The following is a 20,891-nucleotide window of genomic DNA, read 5'->3' as shown; positions in this document are numbered from 1 at the left end:
TCGGTGGTAGGCAGCCGCCGCCTCGCCTCCCAGAGCCTGTGTTCTCAGCCCTTCTCAGAGGAGGTCCCTCGAAGGGCAAGAAGGGAGCAGCCCTGGGTGTGTTGTGGGTGAGGGAGGGGCCCTACTGGGGCCTTAGCGTGCCCTGTCATGGGCTCCTGCCACCTCAACGGTCGCACGGTCGCTTCGCAGTGACGGTCAGAGCTGTCTTTCCTGACAGTGAGCGGTTGGCTGCCTTTCCAGGGGGAGCCGCGCTCCCCGGAGGCCGGTGGTGCGCGTTTACAAGAGCGCGAGGGGCCCTGGCTTCATCAGGGGCAGCAGCGTTTTTCTGGAACCTGGGTCTGTGCTTTTGAGGCCTAGCTCAGCCTGCCGGCAGCTACTCCAGTCGGGTGCAGTGAGCACTCAGGGCACACAGAGCCACTAGTCGGAGAGAGGGGTCCCGCCTCCTGTCCCCTCTGTCGGGTGGTGGCCGTGGCTGCCCTACTTCCTGTGGCACGTTGACTGAAGTGGGGCCAGTATTGAGTAGAGCATGGCGACCTGCCTGAGGCCAGGGAGCTGGGCCAGGGGGAGGGCCGTCTTCCAGAAGTGGTGAGGAAAGCCCACCCTTGGAAAGGCCGCATGTGCAGTTAGGGCCAGGGCACACTCACAATTCCCATCGAGTAGAAAATACGAAGCGCCAGCCTCTGCGTAGCGTCCTCAGGGTTAAGACGTGTGCAGCAGGGGAGCGGGTGTTTGTGGTCAGGGCATCAGCTCACGGACCCCGGGGGCCAGTGCTCTTTCGCCGAGTGAAGTTGGTGGTTCCGAGAGCGCCTCTTTCTTCTCTGAAGGCTTCTTTTTTTTTTTTTTTAATTTTTGGGACAGAGAGAGACAGAGCATGAACGGGGGAGGGGCAGAGAGAGAGGGAGACACAGAATCGGAAACAGGCTCCAGGCTCCAGGCTCCGAGCCATCAGCCCAGAGCCTGACGCGGGGCTCGAACTCACGGACCGCGAGATCGTGACCTGGCTGAAGTCGGACGCTTAACCGACTGCGCCACCCAGGCGCCCCATCTGAAGGCTTCTTAAGGGAGACTCTTGAGGGTTTGGGGAGCTCTGGAGCAGCTGGTTCTCGGGTTTCCGTGAGAACCTAAATTCGCTTTTTGGAAGAGTTAATAACGTTCAGGGATTTTCTTTTAGTGTTTATTTTTGAGGGAGAGAATGAGCGGGGTGGGGGGGCGGAACGGACAGGATCCGAAGCGGGCTCGGTGCTGACAACAGAGAGCCTGATGTGGGGCTTGAATTCACGAACTTCGAGATCCTGACCTGAGCCGAAGCTGGACGAAGCTTAACCAACTGAGCCACCCAGGCTCCCCGGGAATTGTTGTATTTTTGATTCTCTTGCAAGGGATATACGTGCATTTCTTTTTCCCATTCACCGTTGAAAGCCTTCAGCGTCTCTCCCGGTTTCTTTGTGTTCTGCCTGAATGTGCATGGTTCCTGTGACCAGGAGCGGATACCCCATGGCAGGGAAATCCCCACTTCGTGGAGGACGGGTGATCAAAGTCCCTTCCTTGGGCCGACCTGATTCCTCACCTGCATCGAAGTCTCGCCTAGCTTGTTCTTGAGGCAGGTATGTGAGTGCGAGTCGTTCTTCTCGGCTTTGCAGACACGGGAGTCATCCAGGTGGCCTTCCTCGTGCTGGCACCCAAAGCGGGGACAGCCGTGTACGACACTGTGCCTGTGCCCCAGGGAGCCCGCAGCAGGCTCTTGCTCTCTGGCCGGGCCGGTGTGCTCTGTGTGTGCAGGTCTCCATGGTCTGGAACCGTTCCCTGCAGGAGGTCTCTGTCTCCCCTAAATACGCAGCAGTGGTTGTAGAGGAGGCGGGCGCCGTCTTTGGGGGAGAGGCGTGCTCTGCACAGAGGTCCAGCCGGGCTACCTGCTGGGACGTTACGCTCCGGAACCAATGTGTCAAGGGGTCTTGGTTGTGAGAGCTGGCTGGAAGGAGGTGCGGGTGTTTCATGAGCAACTTCTACTCCCGAGTGCACCCCGGCTCTGAGTCTGCCCTGGGGGTGTGTGCTGGCCGCCCCCGGAGCCCAGGGACGCCCTTGTTGTGGGTGCACGGGCCCGCTGCCACCTTTCTGAGGGCAGCGAACGTCTTGGCGCCCACAGGTCTTCACAGTGAGGCTCGAGGGCTGACGAGCAAGTGCACTGTGGTCGATAGGCCCATGTTCTGAAAGACTCACTAGCGGACACGAATCCATCCCGGCCTGTCTGCTTCTCCCGCGGTCAGGGTCGCTGGGAGCTGCTGAGTGTACTTTGAGCCTCGGGCATGGCTGGCGGGTTAGTAGGAGGAGCGGGGCGTTTGTGACGGGTGTGGACAGAGCCAGGCAAGCGTGATGTCTGCGTGAGCTTCTGGGGCCTGCTGGTTGTTGATGTCTGTGGGAGCGAACAGTGCTTGCCGTGCCCGTGGGGGGGAGCGGTCCAGAGCGTCGGCCACAGCCCCTGTCAGCCACCCGCTGGCTAGGCTGGTAGCTCACCGTTCCCCCAGCTCCATGGTGCTTCCTTGGACGGTTCTGAACATCTCTTCCCGCCTGGCTGGAAGTTGGTGTGTGTCCTCAGCGCCAACCCAGGGGAAAGGCCGTGCTGTTTTCCTGAGTCAGGACGGGTCCTGGACGGTATGCCTGTGGTGCGTCATCCGCTGCTTTGTCCCCAGTGTTGGTGTGAGATGTGTACCCAGGAGGCATCAACTGCTGCGTGTCCTGAATGAACAAGCGGCCCGTGTGCAGCGTGTCTGTGTTGACAGAAACTTGCTGTTGTCTCTGGGTCACCGCACAACCCCTCATAGTCTCTTTTCTTTCTCTGTGTGTGGTTGGTGCTTGTGTCTGGGTTCTGTCCGTTTTCTGGGCGATTTCTTAGGCTTTACCTTTCTTCCGTCAGATGCCAGGTTCCAAGAGGGGCGTCGGCCCTGAGTGTGAGGTGTGCCCGGCATGGTCACAGTGCTGGGTTCCCCCTTGGCTCTCTGTCATCTCGTTCTATCCACCACCCTGTGACGGAAGCACCACCATCGTCCCGTTTTGCAGATGAGGAGCTAAAACTCAGACAAGCCGAGGCTCTGCAGCTGTCACAGGCAGCACGGGGCCTGGCACCCATTGTCTCCCTAGGTGCTGGCTGCCCGACCCCCTTCTCCTGGGCCCTGAGCAGCTGGTTGCTGAGTTCCTGGGTGACACTTCTCTCCAGGCTTTGTCGGCCGGAGTGTGGCTGCTGGGCACCTGGTGCTGATGGGTGTGGGTGCCCTCTTCTCACCACGTGCCCTCCCTGGTCCTGGAGCTGCCTCCCCCACTGCTCTGGGACGTGGGCCCAGTCAGTGAGGCCTGTTTGTTCTGCCTTCACTGCATTGCTCCTGCCCTGCCTGCCTCTCTCCTAGCTGTGACCAGCGGAGCAGAGCCCCAGCAGCTCCCAGGGTCAGTGGCTAACCAGGGCAGCAAACCACCAGTTTCCAGTGTATGCGACTCATCTGTGCGGGGCTGGGTTTCTTACCTGTCCCTTTGCCAGAGGCGCTCACCTACGCTGTGTGTGATGTAGAGATCGGCCTACCCCAGCCGGACAGGGTGGCAGGCTGAGAGGGGCAACATTCTGTTTCTGCTTCCGGACAAGCTGACTAGGCTGATTTGTAATTTGAACTGGCATGGCCTTGCCTGAATTTTCTTAAAGTGGGTAGGTAGAATATTTTACTTTCTTTAAAATTGTTTATTTTTTGAGAGAGAGAGACAGAGACAGAGAGTGAGCAGGGGAGGGGCAGAGAGAGAGGGAGACACAGAGTCAGAAGCAGGCTCCAGGCTCTGAGCTGTCAGCACAGAGCCTGTTGTGGGGCTTGAACCCACGAACTGTGAGATCATGACCTGAGCCGAAGTGGGACACTCAACCGACTGAGCCACCCAGGCACCCCGTAGAATATTTTAAATTTTCAGTTTTTTTTCCCTCCAACCTGCAGCAGTTTCCATAAGCTCGAGCGGATAACAGAACAGGTGTCTCAGTGACATTGCCCTGTCGTGTTGGGTACACGTAATGTCATTGTCCCCGCCAACAAGCGTGTGGCTTGGATGATGAACTAAACCGAGGTGTGTTTCAGGGAGGAGACCGCAACAGGGAGCAAAGGACGCAGGCAGGAAGGGTCTTTCAGCCACGTCACTTCCTTTCGTAACTGGTAAGGTGCGAATTTGCTGGTCCCTGAAAAGTTGACCACATACCTAGTCTGGGGCCCGTGGCCAGTGAGGAGGAGAAGGGAGAGGGTGGAGTTTCAGCCAGGCCCCCGGCAGTGGGCAGCACCTAGTGTGGGTGTTGGTGGGTCCTGGGGCCACACGGGTCAGGGCGTCGCCATCAGGCATTTGGAGAAAATGGAGTAAGGTCTCAGTGTCCAGCACCCTGGCTTGGAACAAGGTGGCCCGTGAGGCTGGGTTTACTGCCCTGGGCATTCAGGGGAAGGAGGCTGGGACTGTGAGTGCAGATGTCAGAGACCCGGAAGGGGGCCGACCGCGCCAAGGCTGGGTGTATTGGGTCGCCCTTAGGGTGGGAAAGTGGGCCCCTTAAGTCTTTTGGGAGTGAGAGTAAATACAAGTGAACAAAATGAACTTGCACTTTGAGCCAGGGGACACCCGAGGCTTGCTTGTTGTGACTGTGCTCACGTGGACCTGGTAGTGAAGGAGAAGTAGTGAAGTGTCCACAGCGTGCAGTTGTCTTCTGCCAAGACTGGAGCGCTGGGTACCTCATCGACTGTGGATGTGTGTCCTTCGGAGGGTAGAGGGGGGCCAGGGGAACAGAGGTGACCGGGTAAGCCTGGCACTGACGGATGTGGTGGGGACCCCAGGACACGAGCGGGACGGTGGGGTACCACCAGACAAGCTTTGGCCCTTCATGGTGCTAGGCGTTTATGTCCAGAGGGGTACGGCCCTTTGGCTGGAATGCGTGAGGGGGAGGCGATTTGGGAAGTGATTTGCGCAGGGTGAGCGGCCAGTGCTCAGAAAGACAGGGCTTCGGGATCGCGAGGAGGGAGGGAAGGTCGGAGTGGTCTAACCAGGAAGGAATGCAGAGGGCCTGGTGTCAGGAGGCCAGCCTCCTGGAAGAGAACGTACCGGCATCTCTCAGCAAGAACAGAGGACGGAAGAAGGCCCGAGTGCTGGCCACAGGCAGACACTTGGCGGATCTTGGAAAGTGTCAGAGTACAGACAGTCAGGAGCTGGGTCATTGCCAACCTGGATCTTCCTGGGCAGCAGTGCCCATCACCCAGGCCGAGCTCGGGTGAGCCCCTGGTCATCAGGTCTGTGCAACACCTCGCTCGGGGGACGGCTAGTGGGTTCGGTGACAGTATCCGGACTTGAAAACACTGTGTACGGCCTTGAGCAACTGAAGGAACAGGGTGGTTTAGTCCTTCCTGGGTCTGATGTTGGCAGTCTTCAGAGTGCCGGAAGATGTCGGGAGCGGAGTCTGGTTTCCTTATAGATGCTGTTTGGACAGGGACCAGCTATGTCCCTGAGCACAGATTTCAGCCGAGGTATGGCACGTGGCTTCGCATCACCGTGCGGAGGCTGCCGCACTCGTGTGTGACGTGGCTCTCCCGCGGGAGCCAGAGGTCCTGGGTGCGTGTGCACGCTTACAGCTCTCGTGGTCACTGGGGCTGGCAGTGAGCAGCTTCCTGGATAAGTGAGAACAACTTGGTGGTAGTGTCATCAGTAGGAGGATCTCCCTCATTTTAAGTCGCTTGGCCAGGGCCACACAGAGTTGCTGTCAGAGGTGGGATTCTAACGAAAAACAATGCATGGAAAGAAGTTTAACTTTATTTTTTTTTAACTGTTTCTTTATTTTATATTAGAGAGAGAGAGAGAGAGAGAGAGACAGCGAGACAAAGCCCGAGTGGGTTAGGAGCAGAGGGAGAGGGAGACACAGAATCCGAAGCAGGCTCCAGGCTCTGAGCTGTCAGCACAGAGCCCATTGTGGGGCTCGAACTCACGAACTGTGAGATCTCATGACTTGAGCCGAAGTCAGACACTTAACCGACGGAGCCACCCAGGCACCCTAAGATGTTTAACTTTAAAATTAAGTATATTGCAAAGTAATTGTGTAAGTATATTACAGAGAAAATCTGGTGACACTCAACATTAAAAATGTGCCGGGGTATGTATTTTGTGCTGTAAGGGAGTCAGCAACATGTGTTATCCAGAGCCTTAAAGAGCCTTCCCTTTTGACCTAAGTAATTAGGAATCTTTCCTGAGGGATAATAGGGGACACAACTGAAGAAAGTCAAGGCTTTTTTTTTTCTTTTTTTTTTTCTAACGGTCCAGCAGTAGATATATGGTATATTCATAGAGTGAGATATTACATAGCCTTTAAAAACGCTGGTTTGGGGGGCACCGGGGTGGCTCAGTCGGTTGAGCATCCGACTTCAGCTCAGGTCACGATCTCGCGGTTTGTGAGTTCGAGCCCCGCATCAGGCTCTGGGCTGATGGCTCAGAGCCTGGAGCCTGCTTCCGATTCTGTGTCTCCCTCTCTCTCTGGCCCTCGCCCATTCATGCTCTGTCTCTCTCTGTCTCAAAAATAAATAAACATTTAAAAAAATTAAAACAAAACAAAACAAAAAAAACACGCTGGTTTGGGGGCACCTGGGTGGCTCACTTGGTTAAGTGTCTGACTTTGGCTCAGGTCATGATTTCATGGTTTGTGTGTTCAAGCCCTGCATCAGGCTTTCTCGGGTCAGCACAGAGCCCACTTTGGATCTTCTCTCTTTCTCTCTTGCCCCCCTCCCCAAATAAATAAACATGAAAAAATATAAAGAAAGAAAGAAAGAAAAATGCTGGTTTGGGGTGCCTGGGTGGCTCAGTCAGTTGAGTGTCTGACTCCTGATTTTGGCTCAGGTCTTGATCCCAGGGTTGTGAGATCCAGCCCCGTGTCGGGCTCTGCACTGAGCGTGGAGCCTGTTTGGGATTCTGTGTCTCCCTTTGCCTGCCTCCCTCCTCCCTCTCTCTCTCCCTCTCTCTCTCTCTCTCTCTCTCACACACACACACACACACACATAAACAAAACAAACAATGTTTGTTTGGAGGAATGACCAGTGAATATTCAATGAAATGAGGAAATCTTTGATATCTTGTTAAGTGGGCAAAGTATGTCTAATTACATAGTGTATAAATGTGTGTCAAATGAAAGAATTGGGCGATGAAATACGAAAAAACATTATGGTGTGTTATCTCTGAATTTTGGGCTTATGAGTAATTTTTGTATTTTTTGTAAGCGTTCTTTATTTTGCCAAGTTTTGTACACAAGGGGTGCTTGCTGTTTATGAAAGCTTTTGCTTTGGTTTGCTCTGCTGTGGGTTTTAAGGCATTAAGGAAAAGCTCTTTCATAGAAACCGGTCCACAAAGTGGCCCAGAGCCCTCCTGAAAGCCAGCATGTAGCCTAGAAAGGCATTTTGAAATTGATTAGGTAACTTCTGCTTCCTTTTCTGTCCTTCCCCAGGCGGCCCCTGCCTTCTTTCCCCAGCGACAGACTTACTTGTGCCCATAGTGGCAGACCCTGGCCTGTAGAAGGGCAGGCACTAGGAGCTAGCGGGCTGTCCCTGTTCCAGAACATCTGTGCCCTCGGCATCCAGCTCTGGTCAGTGTTCAGACCCATCTCATAGGGTAGTTCAGCCCCTGGCGGTCAAAGGGCCTGTTAACCTAAACTCCATACAGGTCCTATCCTGTGGGTTTATCATTTTTTTAAATAAAGTTTATTGAGATCTAATGTACGTGTGATGAGATGTACCCATTTCAAGTGTATAGTTCAAGGAGTTGACCAGCGCGCATACCTACATAACCACTGCCTTATTTGGCGTAGGGAACGTTTCCACTTTGCCTACACATTCTGCCATGGCCCTTGGGAGTCCAGCCTCCAGCCCCCGGCCCCCGAGGGTCTGCTTCCTGTCACTATAAGGTTACTTTTGCCCCTCCAGAACTTCCTGTAAATTGAGTCACGCAAGATGGTCCTTTGCGTTGTTGGTGTTTTCACCTGGCAGGATGTACGTGAGACTGGCCGGGGCGCACACCATAACCGTCTCTCCTGTTCCCGAGCCCCGTTCCTTTGCGCACATAGACCCCAATTCGTTTATCCTTTTACCTGTCAATACACTTCAGAGTATCTCCTGATTTGGGCTGTTGTGAACAATGCCAGTATGAGCGAACGTTCTTGAACAAATCCTTAAAGTTTTTTTAAACATTTGTTTTTGTGGTACATATGCATATTATGTTCGCCGTTTGTACGTGTGTGATTTAGTGGCATGAAACACATTCCCAGCTCACACGTCCTTGTGTGAATGTGCCTCTGCGAGTGGGGTTGCCTAGGTCACATGTGTGCGTGTCTGCCTAATTCATAAGAAATTGCCACACTGTGTCCAAAGCCCTCTGTCATTCTGAATTCCCACCACCAATACTGCGTTACATCTTGGCAAATGCTTGCTGTTGTTAGCATTTTTTTTTTTCTTATTAATCAAACTACGAGGTATAACCTGTGTACCAAAAGCCTGGATCCATTTAAAATTTGCAGTTCAGGGAGTGTTGACAGGTGTGCACACCTGAGAAGCCATCGGACACCCGTGGTCTCTGCATCGGCCTGTCTGCTGCCAGATCTGGCAAACTCTGGTTTTCATGTTACAGACTCATTTGTATTTCTGGGGTTTTTCTAGAAGTGGAATCACACAGCACTCTTGTGTGTCTGGATTCTCTTTCTCCGTTTTCATTTCTTTAACAAAATTTTTTTTAATGTTAATTATTAATTTTTGAGAGAGGCAGACACAGCATGATCAGGGGAGGGGCAGAGAGCGAGGGAGACACAGAATCTGAAGCAGCTCCAGGCTCTGAGCTGTCAGCACAGAGCCAGACACAGGGCTGGAACTCACGAATTGTGAGATCATGACCTGAGCCAAAGCTCAACTGAGCGCCCCCCCCCCCCCCCACGTGCCCTCTCTTTCTCCATTTTCTTTGAGATGTAGACGCACATCTCACACCTTTGTGTTGTGTAGCATTCCACTTGTGAGGACTGCAGTGCGTTTATCTCTTCTTCTGCAGTGGACTTTTGCATGGCTTCCGTGTTTGGGTTTTTCTGAACAGTGTTCCTAGGAACATTCTCATACCTGTTTCTGGTGACTGTATGTATACGTTTCTGTCGGGGATACACTGGTGAGTGGGTTTACTCCAGCCTTAAAAGACATCAAACTGGTTTCCATGTGGTCCCGTGGTGGCGGGGTGACAGTTCATCTGCCTTCCTTTTATCCTGTTACTTTGTAACAGCCTTGCAGCACTGGGTCCTAAGGATCACCTTCTGTTACTTCACCACCCCCCAGTGGGTGGGCTTTAGTTTGTTAATAATGCAGTAATTAACCTTTAGTTACTTTTACACGAGGTACTCGAGCTCTGTTGGTGCTATAACACATTATCTTACAGTTAGTTATGTGGTCACAAGTCAGCAGGCAGGACGCTGGGGGTTGGGCTCTCCTTTCTGTGGGCTTTAGGGGAGGTCTGTTTCCTTGCTCATGGGCCCGTCCCGCCCTTGTCTTTGCTGACCGTGAACCAGTAGCTGCCCCAGCTTCTGGAGACCATCCACATGCCTCGCCCACCTTCCTTTTTCTCCGCCTTCAAAGCGGGGTCAAGTCCCTTTCAGACTTGGAGTCTCTCCTCCTTCAGTTTCATCTCTGACTCCGCCAGGAAAGAGTCCACATCTTTTAGGGCTCCTGACACATCAGACCTCAGGCCTACCCGGATGACCCAGGGCGCTCTCCCTCTCCCTCTCAAAGCGCACAACTACCCAGGTGCACCTGCAGGGTCCCCTCGCCTTGTGGGATGCATGTTCACAGGCTCCAGGGATTAGGAGGAGGGCATCCCCAGGGACAGGGCGAGGGCATTATTCTGCCCACCACACCGTCATGAAAAGTTCTCTGTATCTTGTTGGTTTGGTTAGATTTTTATAGGCTGGTGAGAGGGATGCAGGTCTGCATTTCTGGTAGGTACTGGTGGTCTTAGTTATTGCTGTGGACTGATGTTTGTGTCTCCTGACCCCCCAGGGAATGGTCAGGGGCGGTGCCTTTGGGAAGTGACTCAGTCATGGGGGTGGAGCCTCAGGAGTGGGATCAGTGCCCTTGTAGAAGAGACACCACCCCCCCCCCCAGGGCTGCCTGGCCCCTCCCGCTGTCCATGAACCAGGAGGCTGGCCCTCACCACATACAGGCTCTGCTGGGGCCTTGTCTCCAACTTCCAGCCTCCAGAGCCTCGAGAAGTAAATCTCTGTTGTTTATAAACCACCCAGTTTCTGTATTTTGTCACAGTAGCCCGAGCCGACTAAGAAATTACTACAAACATCACCTACTTTATCAGCAAATAGTTTCTGTGAGTCAGAAGTCTGGTCACAGTGTAGCTGGATGCTCACTGGGTCTCAGGGTCTTTCTTGGGCTGCAGTCAGGTGTGGGCCGGGACAGGAAGAATCCTTTTCAAGTTCGTGTTGGCATGAGGCTCGGGTCGGCAGTGCTCACCGCCTCGCTTCCCAGCTGCGTGGGGCTGGGCGTGGGCGGCCTGCCCCATCGAGCCAGCAAGGTAGACGCTGCCAGCGGCATGGTCCCATGCAACATGATCGTGGAGGGACGTCCATCACCTTGGCCCCCCTCCACAGGTCAGTAGCAAGTCTTAGTTCCCACCACCCTTGAGGTGAGGGGCGGGACCCCGGGCCCATGTGAGAGTGCCTGCCACGCTGCCCACCATTGCTTCCTGTCCGCTGGGGGCGTGTGCAGTTCCCTTGTGGGTCCCCAAGCGTGCCCTGTGCTGCGAGGCACATCTCCTCAGCACAGGCATGTGCCGTGGCCTTCCCCGGGGGGGTGGGGGGGGCGGCGTGAAGGCTGCACACGTATGTGCTGAGGGCCGCCTGGGCCTGAGGCCGGAGTGTGGGTCCCAGGGCGTTCTGTGTGTCCACCTGCGCTGCGGGAAGCTTTTTCTGGTTCTTGGAAGACCAGCATTCCTCTTCTGCTTCCCGGCTATCTTTGGGGACTTGAGGACAGCTCACCTGCCTTCCCTGGGGAGTAACATTTAGGAAACAAGAGCTGCCTGTGCTGGGTTTAGACGCCCGGTCCTCTTGGAAGCACACGCTGGGAGGTGGGGTCCGGGAGCTCCGTGGGTGGTGTCGCTGTGGGAGCGTGCTCGCCCCGAGCGCCGGGGACCCACTCCCGTCAGTGGGCCGCTGCGGTGGAGACAGCCTGCGGGGTTGGCCTCCTCTGCCTCGGGACACCGCTGGCACGTGAGTTTCAAAGGAAGACACCAATTAGCATTTTGTTTCGTTCTGTTTCGTTCCTTTTTAAAATCCTTTTTATAAACTTCCTCTCACTGTGAGGCATTTAAAAAAATTTATGTTTTATTTATTATTATTTTTTAAGTTTCTTTATTTATTTTGAGGACGTGGGGGCAGGAGAGGCGGAGAGAAGGAGACAGAGAATCCCAAGCAGGCTCTGCGCTGTCAGCACAAGAGTCGAACGTGGGGCTTGAACCCATGAACCATGAGATCATGACCTGAGGTAAAGTCAGACATTTAACCAACTGAGCCACCCAGATGCCCCTATTTATTTTTGAGAGAGAGAGAGAGAGAGAGAGAGACAGTGTGAGTGGGTGGGCGGGGCACAGAGAGAGAGAGAGAGAGGGAGGGAGAGAGAGAGTTCAAGAATCCAAAGCAGGTTCCAGGCTCTGAGCTGTCAGCACAGAGCTTGACGCGGCACAGATCATGACCTGAGCCAAAGTCGGACGCTTAACCAACAGAGCCAGCCAGGCCCCCCTTACTGTGAGGAATTTTTACAAAGTCCTCCTGTGGGGTGCCTGGCTGGCTCAGTAGGTAGAGGATGTGACTGTTGATCTCAGGGTTGTGAGGTCAAGTGCCACATTGAGCATAAAGCTTACTTTGAAAAAAAAAAAAGTCCTCCTGTGGCTTTTAATCATGTTGTACAGTAGCTGGATAATTACCCATTTAGTGTTGCCTTTTTTCCATAAAGACTGGACCCTCAGGGGGCGCCTGGGTGGCTCAGTCCGTTGAGCGTCCGACTTCAGCTCAGGTCATGGTCTCTGTGCTGACAGCTCGGAGCCTGGAGCCTGCTTCAGGTTCTGTGTCTCCCTCTCTCTCTCTGCACCGCTCCTGCTCCTGCTCTGTCTCTCTCTCTCTCTCAAGATAAATAAACATTAAAGAAAAAAGTCTGGAAGCTCAGAGAGGTGGTGTGACACACGTGCTGTCTGGGCAGGTGACGAGACACCCTTCCTTGCCCGCTCCCGTCAGACGGGTCCGGCAGGCCCGTGGGAAAGGGCCACGCCCAGAGGTCAGCCAGGCTGTGTGCAGGGTCTCCAATCTGAACAGCCCCTGGTCCCTCTCCACAGTGGAAAACTGAGCCAACAATCTCAGTTTCCGCACGAAGTCAAGCTGACCCGGCGGGTAGCCGAAGACACTTGGTTCTTTTTGGTGTGTTCCTCTCACCATGAGTCCCATGTAATTCCTGGTGACAGGGGGTCTTCTTGGGGGGGTCTGTGGTCCTCAGTCGGTGCTGACAGTCATGTGGGCATTGGTGAAGGTCTGAAGGAGGGAGCTGAGGCGGAGAGCATGTGACCCGCGGCCTGTTCTTTATTTATTTATAATTTTTTTTTTTAACGTTTATTTATTTTCAAGATAGGGAGAGACAGAGCATGAACAGAGGAGGGCCAGAGAGCAGGAGACACAGAATATGAAGCAGGCTCCAGGCTCTGAGCTGTCAGCACAGAGCCCGACGCGGGGCTAGAACTCACGGACCGCTAGATCATGACCCGAGCCGAAGTCGGCCGCCTAACCCACTGAGCCACCCAGGCGCCCCGACCCGCGGCCTGTTCTGTCGGGTGACTCCTGTTGGGACATCACACCTCCACTCGGGCCAGCGGCGTGGCTCTTGTGCCACCTTGTCTTGACAGGCTGGCCACGTGGCCACCGACGCCCCACCTGGTGGCAGGCGTCCCACCCCCAAGCGTGAGAGGCCAGGGGCGACAGAGGGTCATGTCCTGCTGGTTGGTGCCGCCCGTGGCCAGCCTTCATCCTGCACACGCCCGCAGCTCTGGTCACAGCCCCTGGTGAGGTGGTCTCGGCGGGAGAGGCGTACCTTGGTGAGTCCCCCAAACCACCCGGGAGGGGGACACTGTCAAAACCTGGCATTCCCGAAAGTTGAAACCTCATGACCTTTTCTGCACCATTGCCTCCTCCTTCCACCTCCCCTCTCCGACCCGTCTCTTCGAAGAACGCCGCAGTCCTCAGCCCATGATTATGGTGTTCCTGCCCCTCCAGCCTCTGTTGGTGTTTTCCTGGGGCCGGGAGCTGCTCACCTCGCACTGTCCGGGCTGTTGTCAAGGGCAGGGACTCGAGGCCAGTGACGCAGGGACATGGTGTCGGGGGGCGGTGGCCGGCGCCATCCTCGGCCCTGGCAGGCCTGGCTGGACCAGGGCCTTGCACACGCCCCCACCGCCCCGAAACGGAGCGGAGTGAGGCTGGTTCCGGGTCACGTGCTCTGCCTGCACGCAGAGCCAGATCCCGCACGCGCAGGCGCGCTGCAAGGTGAGGTGGAGAAGTGCTCGCCCCCTACACCATCTGTGCTCGTGCGCCGTCGTACTAGATGCCGAGGCGGGGGCGGTGAAAACGTACCTGGTGCGTGTAACACCCGTGTTACGACAGGCGATGTGATTTTTTTCCCCAAAATGGTAAAGAACTTTCGGTAAAATTCCGCACAAACGAGACACCCGTGGTTCACAAGGTGGTGGCGTCCCTGCCAAGTGTGGTGTGCGCCTGGGACACACACGCTGCGCAGGACAGGTCAGGATCTCCGCTCAGAGTGAGGGCACGGGAACTTCACCTGTGCAAACACCTGGCCAGATGTTGGAGGTGTTTTCAGGACTCAGGATGATTCCCTGTGCTGCACAGTGATCACGTGCATGGCAGTTCACCCGGAGTCCCTGGCCTCTGCCTCCTGAGCTTGTGACAGCAAGACATGTCCCCACGGTCTCTAAATGTCTCCCTGGAGGGACCCTGGGTCGCTCTTGCTCCCAGTGCAGCTGTGGTACAGCTGGCAGCGATGTGAGCCCCTTTACTTCCCGGAACGATGCCTGGTGTAGAGTAGGAATGTAAACGGTAATTTGTGTCAGGTGAATTGCCACTCCACTCAGAGACCCCAGTAAAACAATAGAAAAGACAGTCTCAAAAACCCGTGACTCCGTCAGGTGAGAGAGGCTGACAGGTTGGGAAGCAGGTACCACTGCCAGGATGAAGTGCAGAAGCCCGAAAGAGGCTGCGAGGCGCGGCAAGGCCCCCGGGCCCCTCTGAGCTCAGCGCCGGAAGGCAGGGCTGAGCTGGGCTGGGGGCGGCTGTGCAGGGGCACCGCAGGTCTGCTCCCGGCGAGGCTCAGGCGTGGTGGAGGGCCGGCCAGCCCTGCCTCTGGTGCTCAGGCGGTGTTCCCCTGCTGCCCCAAGGCGGCAGCCAGTTCTCTGCTGGGACAGTCCCAAGTCCAGGAGGAAGGACCTGCACGCCCCCCGAGGCTCCAGGCAGCTCTGCCGGGAGCCCCGCGTCAGTAGAGTCGCCGAACATCCTGCAGCTTCTTAGGGTCTCTCGGGTGGACATCCAAGCGCTGCCCCACTGTGAGGAAAGACAACAATCTACTAAGTAGTAGTGTTACCTGAGGTACAGAGATACTGGCTCCAAGAACTAGGAACACGGTGTTATTCGAAAGGAGCGTTCAGAGGGCCAGAAAGAGCGTTTAGAAGTTAAACTAGAGAGAGCAGCAGATGGGAAAGCAAACGGGCGCAGCCACTCTGGAAAACAGTATGGAGGCTCCTCAAAAAATTAAAAACAGAACTGCCCTAGGACCCAGCAATTGCACTACTGGGTGTTTATCCAGGGGGTAAATGAGTCATGACCTCGCTCTTGATGAGTTTGAACCCTGCATGGGGCTCTGTGCTGACACTGCGGAGCCTGCTTGGGATTCATTCTCTCTGTCTCTGTCTCTGTCTCTGCCCCTTCCCCACTTGCATTGTCTGTGTCTCTCTCAAAATAAATTAACTAAATAAGAAGGATCGTGAATCAGAACAGCACCTGTCTCCCTTGGGTGCCTCTGGCCACCTGCCCCTGGCCCTTCCTGGCCTCCCAGTGCCCTGTGGTCCATCCAGAGAGTGTTCGTAAGTCCTTGGGCCTGAGACCTGCCCAGGATGACTCCTCCTTGTGTTTGAGCTTCGTGCGTTGAGCGCATGCACTGCGGTGGCTGGGGCCCAGCCCGTGAGAGGCCCGGTCGCCCCCGGTGCCCTCGGGCAGCTGCTCCTGCCCCCGCTAGCTGATTCTGTTCTCAGTGGTCGCGCCTGTGCCGTACAAGCCACTCAGCATTTTTTTTTTTTTTAATTTTTTTTTTCAACGTTTTTTATTTATTTTTGGGACAGAGAGAGACAGAGCATGAACGGGGGAGGGGCAGAGAGAGAGGGAGACACAGAATCGGAAACAGGCTCCAGGCTCCGAGCCATCAGCCCAGAGCCTGACGCGGGGCTCGAACTCACGGACCGCGAGATCGTGACCTGGCTGAAGTCGGACGCTCAACCGACTGCGCCACCCAGGCGCCCCGCCACTCAGCATTTTGAATGAAGCCTCTGGTTATCATGTTTTCCAAGAGACGCTCGGTATTTATGGACTGAGGGGCTGAAGTAGGGGGAGGAGGATTGAAATTCTCCAGCAACAGATCTGGAGACCCGAGACGTGTCCGAGCCGACTCAGCACTGAAGTCTGGTTGGTTCCGGCACAGGTTTACGGCAGGGAGATCCTGCCTTTCTCTTTGGACTCTCGTCTGTGTTTTCTAAGGCTCTAAAAAGTACGCTTTAAGTTTCTGTCCAGATTTGGGAGGTGGGGATGTGGGGCAGGGCAGTCACGAAGCTCTCTGCCCCATCTGGACCTCTCGGCCAGCGACCAGGCCACCTGCAGCTGGGCCCTGCTGTCTGCTTTCCGCAGGCCCCTCGCACGGGCTGCCCGGTCTTCCTCGGGGATGGGAGGGCATGGCTCCGAGCCGTCTCCGGGCTCTCCTGTGTGGCCTTCCCCGAGAACCCTGTGCTCTGGGAGCCCTCTGACCTAAGCTGGGTGGGCTGTGCAGCAGGAGGGGCCAGGAGCAGAGCGGACCCTCCCTCGGTCTGGCTCCCGGCTCCGAGTGCCCATCTGCGTGGGTCCCGCTGTGCGCATGGCCAGGCCTTCAGTGGAGCTGCCGGTGGGCAGAGACTGGAGACCGCCGTGGACGCGCTGCCGCATTGGGTCGGGTGGAGCGCAGGCAGACAGGTCAGCGGGGTGCCGGGCTGCACACGGTGCGGTCCACGTCGACGTCGTCTCCGGGGCCTTTCCTGGGCGCGCCCTCCTCCCTGCGGCTCCCAGCTGGGCTTCCGGAGTTGCCTCGGGGGGACTTGGCGTCAGGGAGGCCCCTTTCCTGGGAGCCTCAGAGACGTCCTGGGCGGTGTCCAGTCCCCGAGGCCCAAGCCTGCCGGGCTGATCGCCACCCGGAGGAGATGTTGCCCAGAGGATGGGCGTCCACACCAACAACCTTTCTGGTCATCTCTGTTTCCCACATTATCCTCCTGTGGTCCACGTCACAGCAGCTGTAGAGCCAGAACCAAAAGGAGGCGAGTTTCGGGTCAAACCTGTGCTGCTTTTTTGACGGAATTACAGGAGCTTCCTCTGAGGGTCAGGGGAAGGGCAGGTGTCGAGGAAAGACGGTGGGACAGGCCTGAGTTTGCTTCTTCCGAGAAGTGTCTCTGTCACTTGAGAATGTGTACAAGACAGTCTTCTCCCTTTTCTGTGTGTTGTGGTAAAGCGTACGTAGTCGAAGTTTCCCGCCTTAAGCGTTTCTAGGAGCACAGTTCAGTGGCAGGAGGCGCATCCCCACTGTTTGGGACCACGACCGCCGCCCATCCGCACAGCTCTCCCACGGCCCCAAGCGGAAGCTCTGTGCCCACCCCTCCCCTGCCCCTGGGGACCACCGTCTCCTTCTGTCCCCAGGGGCACCCGCACTGTCTTCCCGTGACAGGCGTTATGTCACTGACCACGGCATCCTCGAGGTCCATCCGCGTCCGAGCGCATGTCGGAATCTCCTCCCCTTTAAGGTACAGGACTAGTCCGCTGCGTGGACAGACCACATTCTACCCATCCGCCGATGGGCCCATGAGCTCCTCCCGCCTTTCGGCTGCTGTGAATAGTGCTGCAGTGAGCGTGGGTGTGGAAATACATCCGTGTTTGATTCCCTGCTTTCGTTTTTGGTTGTGCACCCAGAAGTGGAATTTCTGCATCATAAAGTAATGGTGTTTAATTTTTTGAGGCATCACCTGAGTGTTTTCCGTGTGTCTGCACCCTTTTCTGTTCCTCCCGGCCGTGCACGACGGTACAGTTTCTCCACATCCTTACCAGCGCCTGTTATTTTCTGTTTGTTCATTTGTTTTTCTATAACTGTCTGAATGGTGCGCGGTGACATCTCGTTGTGGTTTGATTTGCATTTTTCCTGATGATGGGTGCTGTTTCCGTGTGCTTATTGGTCATTTCTGTATCTTCTTTGGAGAAATGTCTACCCGAGTCTTTGGACCATTTCTTAATTGGATTTTTTGTTGTTTTTTTCGTTGTCGTGTTTCCTTCTCTATTCTGGATATCAGCCCCTCATCAGATACGTGACGTGCGAATATTTTCTCCCATTTTGTGGATTCCATCTTCATTCCGTCGAATGTCTTTTGACGCGTGGGAGCCGGGTTTAGGGGCACACTTGGGAGTTCGCCAGGCAGAGGCACAGCGAGGGTAGAGGCACTGGTGCCGGAGTGGGTGTGCCATATGCACAGTGTGAGAACAGCACCTGCATTAAAAATGCCCATTTGCGGGGCGCCTGGGTGGCGCAGTCGGTTAAGCGTCCGACTTCAGCCAGGTCACCATCTCGCGGTCCGTGAGTTCGAGCCCCGCGTCAGGCTCTGGGCTGATGGCTCGGAGCCTGGAGCCTGTTTCCGATTCTGTGTCTCCCTCTCTCTGACCCTCCCCCGTTCATGCTCTGTCTCTCTCTGTCCCAAAAATAAATAAAAAACGTTGAAAAAAAAATTAAAAAAAAAAAATGCCCATTTGCAAGCCCTCTTGGAGGAAGTGTTATGAAAAGACAAGAAACCTGTGAGATATTTAAGGGTTAAAGAGGTGGAGGGAAGACAGAGCTCGTGCAGTTTCCAGATGGCCCACAAAGCACTAGAAGATGTTACACGTAAGCTAAGTGTCCCTGCTCCTGCCGACTTCTCTTTACATGAAAGCGTGAAAAAATAAAAACTAAAGATATGGCAAGCATAGGTCTTTCGGAAGGCTCTCCAGGGAAATGGCATTTTAGGAATTACTTTACCCTTAATAATGCTCCCACCACGCTCCAGTTGCCAGTACCTGGGGACTGTGTTGAGCCCAAGGACCCAGAAGCACACCGAGCCTTCGGGAGGTCGACGACAGGACCTACAGGAAGGAGGTCAGCATGGAGATGAGCCATCCTCCTGCAGCCTCCCTCCCTGCAGCCGGGGCTCTTGGGGCAACACGGGGGTGGCCAGCTCAGGTTGCTGGGCTGGAGCCACAGGAAGGCTCAGGTGGGGTGGCACACCTCTCGGCCCCGGCGGGCCCGTTCCCAGGCGTCGCCTACAGCTGCCCTCTGCTTCCTTGCAGGCATCGACTATAAGACGACCACTATCCTGCTGGATGGACGGCGGGTCAAGCTGGAACTCTGGTGAGTCAGGCCATGCCAGGCAAGGTGCCTGGGGGCAGGGGCTGTGGCACCTCAGTGTCATTGCACAGTGCCTGAAGTGAGTCGGAAACCCTTAAAGAGACCGGGGGGGCATCCCGGTTTACATTCACGTGCATAGCCATTTGCACAGACCCTATGTCAGCATGGAATGGACTTCGCCCCGTGGAGCAGAACCCAAAAGTCCGAGCCCAGCTCCTTTTCCCGTAGAGACTCATTCCCACAGTGGCCATGGCCCCTCTCCCCTTGCCCTTTACTGGGCTACACGTTAAGGAGCATTTTCCAGAACCTCAGTGTGGAGGCGTAAAATCCCACGGGGGTGGGGTTCTCCAGCCCAGCGGGGCAGGGTTCCAGGGAACAGAGGCCCGTGGGGGTCAGCCAGGGCACGCTGGGGGGGGGGGGGGGGGGCGGGGGGCGCGCGCCTCCCAGGATTCACGCTGTGCGTGCTGCGTCCCCCGTCCCCTGTGTTGCAGGGACACGTCGGGCCAGGGCAGGTTCTGCACCATCTTCAGGTCCTACTCCAGGGGCGCGCAGGTAAGCCCAGCATCAGCGCGGGTGCCGTTCTCCAGGACGACCTCCCCGGCTGCTGTGTTGTCACACCCCCCGTGCGTCACTCTTCCTAAGCAAGTCTTGGTGTTGGAACACCCGGCTTCCGCTAGGAGTTCAAGCGAGGATGTCCTCTGAGTGACGCAGCCTTGGCCGTCAGAGCTCCGTGGCGCCAGTCGGCGTCCCGAGCTCTGCGGGGGGTGTGGTGGGAGCCTTGGGGAGCCGCTCAGTCACCGGTTCACCGGGAAGAGGGGGCTGCCCGGGCAGGCTGGCCGGGATCACTGTTGAGGGCTTCAGGGACTGGGCATCGGAGCCACCGCGGAGGGGGCTGCTGCAGGCCCTTAGGGGCAGGGGCGCCTGCCCGTTTCTGTCTGCGCCCACAGGTTCCCCCAGCGTGCTTACGCGCCGACTGGGTCTGTGTGGTTCAAGGCTAGGCGAAGGGAAAGTAGCCACACCAACAGAGCTGTGGACTCTCACTGCCGGGTGGGGTTTGTCAGCTTTGATTCAGGGCAGGCTGTGACCCCCCCTGCGGAGGAGACCCCTGGAGTCAGCTGCCCTGCACCCCAGGCAGGGTCCCCCGTCAGGAGCACCACCCACTCATGCAGGGACCTGGCGCTTGGGCACGTGGCCGGGCCTCTGGCCGTGGGGCACGGGCCACAGGTGGGTCTGCACTCAGCAGGAGCAAGCGCTGCCTGTCACCAGCCCCCCACTCTGGCTCGGGCTTGAGGGGAGTCCCCTGGGCATTTGTTTTGCTTCGTGAGCAGGGACGAATGCCCAGCCACTCCCGTGCTACTCTTTCTGGTCCATGGGACCTGGGAAACCAGAGGGAGATGTCTTCTGTGACAGAGTCGGATGGAGTCTGAGTAGATGTCGACAGGAACACCCAGCCCCAGCCTTTCCTCCAGGGCCTCCTGAGTGGGGGAGCCTCTCTGGCATGGTGATCGGGAGGAAGACCCCAAACGGGGCCCCCATCTGCTTTCTGCTGAGGTTGGGGTGGAGGACCCCCAGGCTGGGCTTGGGAGCTCCTGTCCCGGGAGCTCTGCCCCTGGAGCGGCCCGCTTGGTGATGTGACCCACGCACGGGCTACCCCCAGTGCGTGCCCGATGCCTGGGGGGGCCCTGCAGAGGTGGTGTGCACCCGGCAGGTCCTAAACTGAGCCTAAGCAAGGAAAGACAGAGGGACCTCCGGGTGTGGGTCGCAGCTTTGGGGCCTGTCAGCTTGAGTGAGCACAGGGAGAGTTCAGGCACGCACGTGTGGTCCACGGGCCGCTTTTGCTTCAAGGCGGGACGGCACGTGTGGTTTCATACATAGGAGACGAGAAGGCTGTCTTCTGACCGCTAGTGTTCGTTGTCAGTGGACCATGGGTCACTGATGAGTTCCGACGTGTTTCTTTTGCATTTTACCATTTCCTAACTTTGCTACAATAAACGCATACTACTTTTGTAATAAAACGGAAAACGAAGAGATGGCAGGAGTTACGTTGGGTGTGATAGATAATAAAGGCCCCCTGGGAGATGCTGAGAAAAGACCCGAGAGGCCTCGGCTGCCCTGCCT

At 56.2% G+C, this 20,891-nt stretch overlaps 1 protein-coding gene across 5 annotated transcripts in view; it reads left to right on the top strand.

The window, feature by feature from the left end:
• Positions 1–20,891, top strand: part of RAB40C (RAB40C, member RAS oncogene family) — a 28,821-nt gene that overhangs the window by 2,076 nt on the left and 5,854 nt on the right. For 4 of the 5 annotated variants that reach the window (XM_058710995.1, XM_058710993.1, XM_058710991.1 and 1 more), the window contains exons 3-4: positions 18,716–18,776; positions 19,265–19,325. In XM_058710995.1, the coding sequence (XP_058566978.1) occupies positions 18,716–18,776; positions 19,265–19,325 (122 nt within the window). Of the gene's footprint in view, positions 1–18,136; positions 18,525–18,715; positions 18,777–19,264; positions 19,326–20,891 lie in introns of those variants that run through there. The other variant, XM_058710996.1, reaches the window with a different exon arrangement.

Source organism: Neofelis nebulosa, chromosome 18, assembly GCF_028018385.1.
Source record: "Neofelis nebulosa isolate mNeoNeb1 chromosome 18, mNeoNeb1.pri, whole genome shotgun sequence".
Classification (NCBI taxonomy): Eukaryota; Metazoa; Chordata; class Mammalia; order Carnivora; family Felidae; genus Neofelis; species Neofelis nebulosa.
Note: the sequence above shows the minus strand (reverse complement) of the source record. Positions and strands in the feature narration are given on the sequence as shown.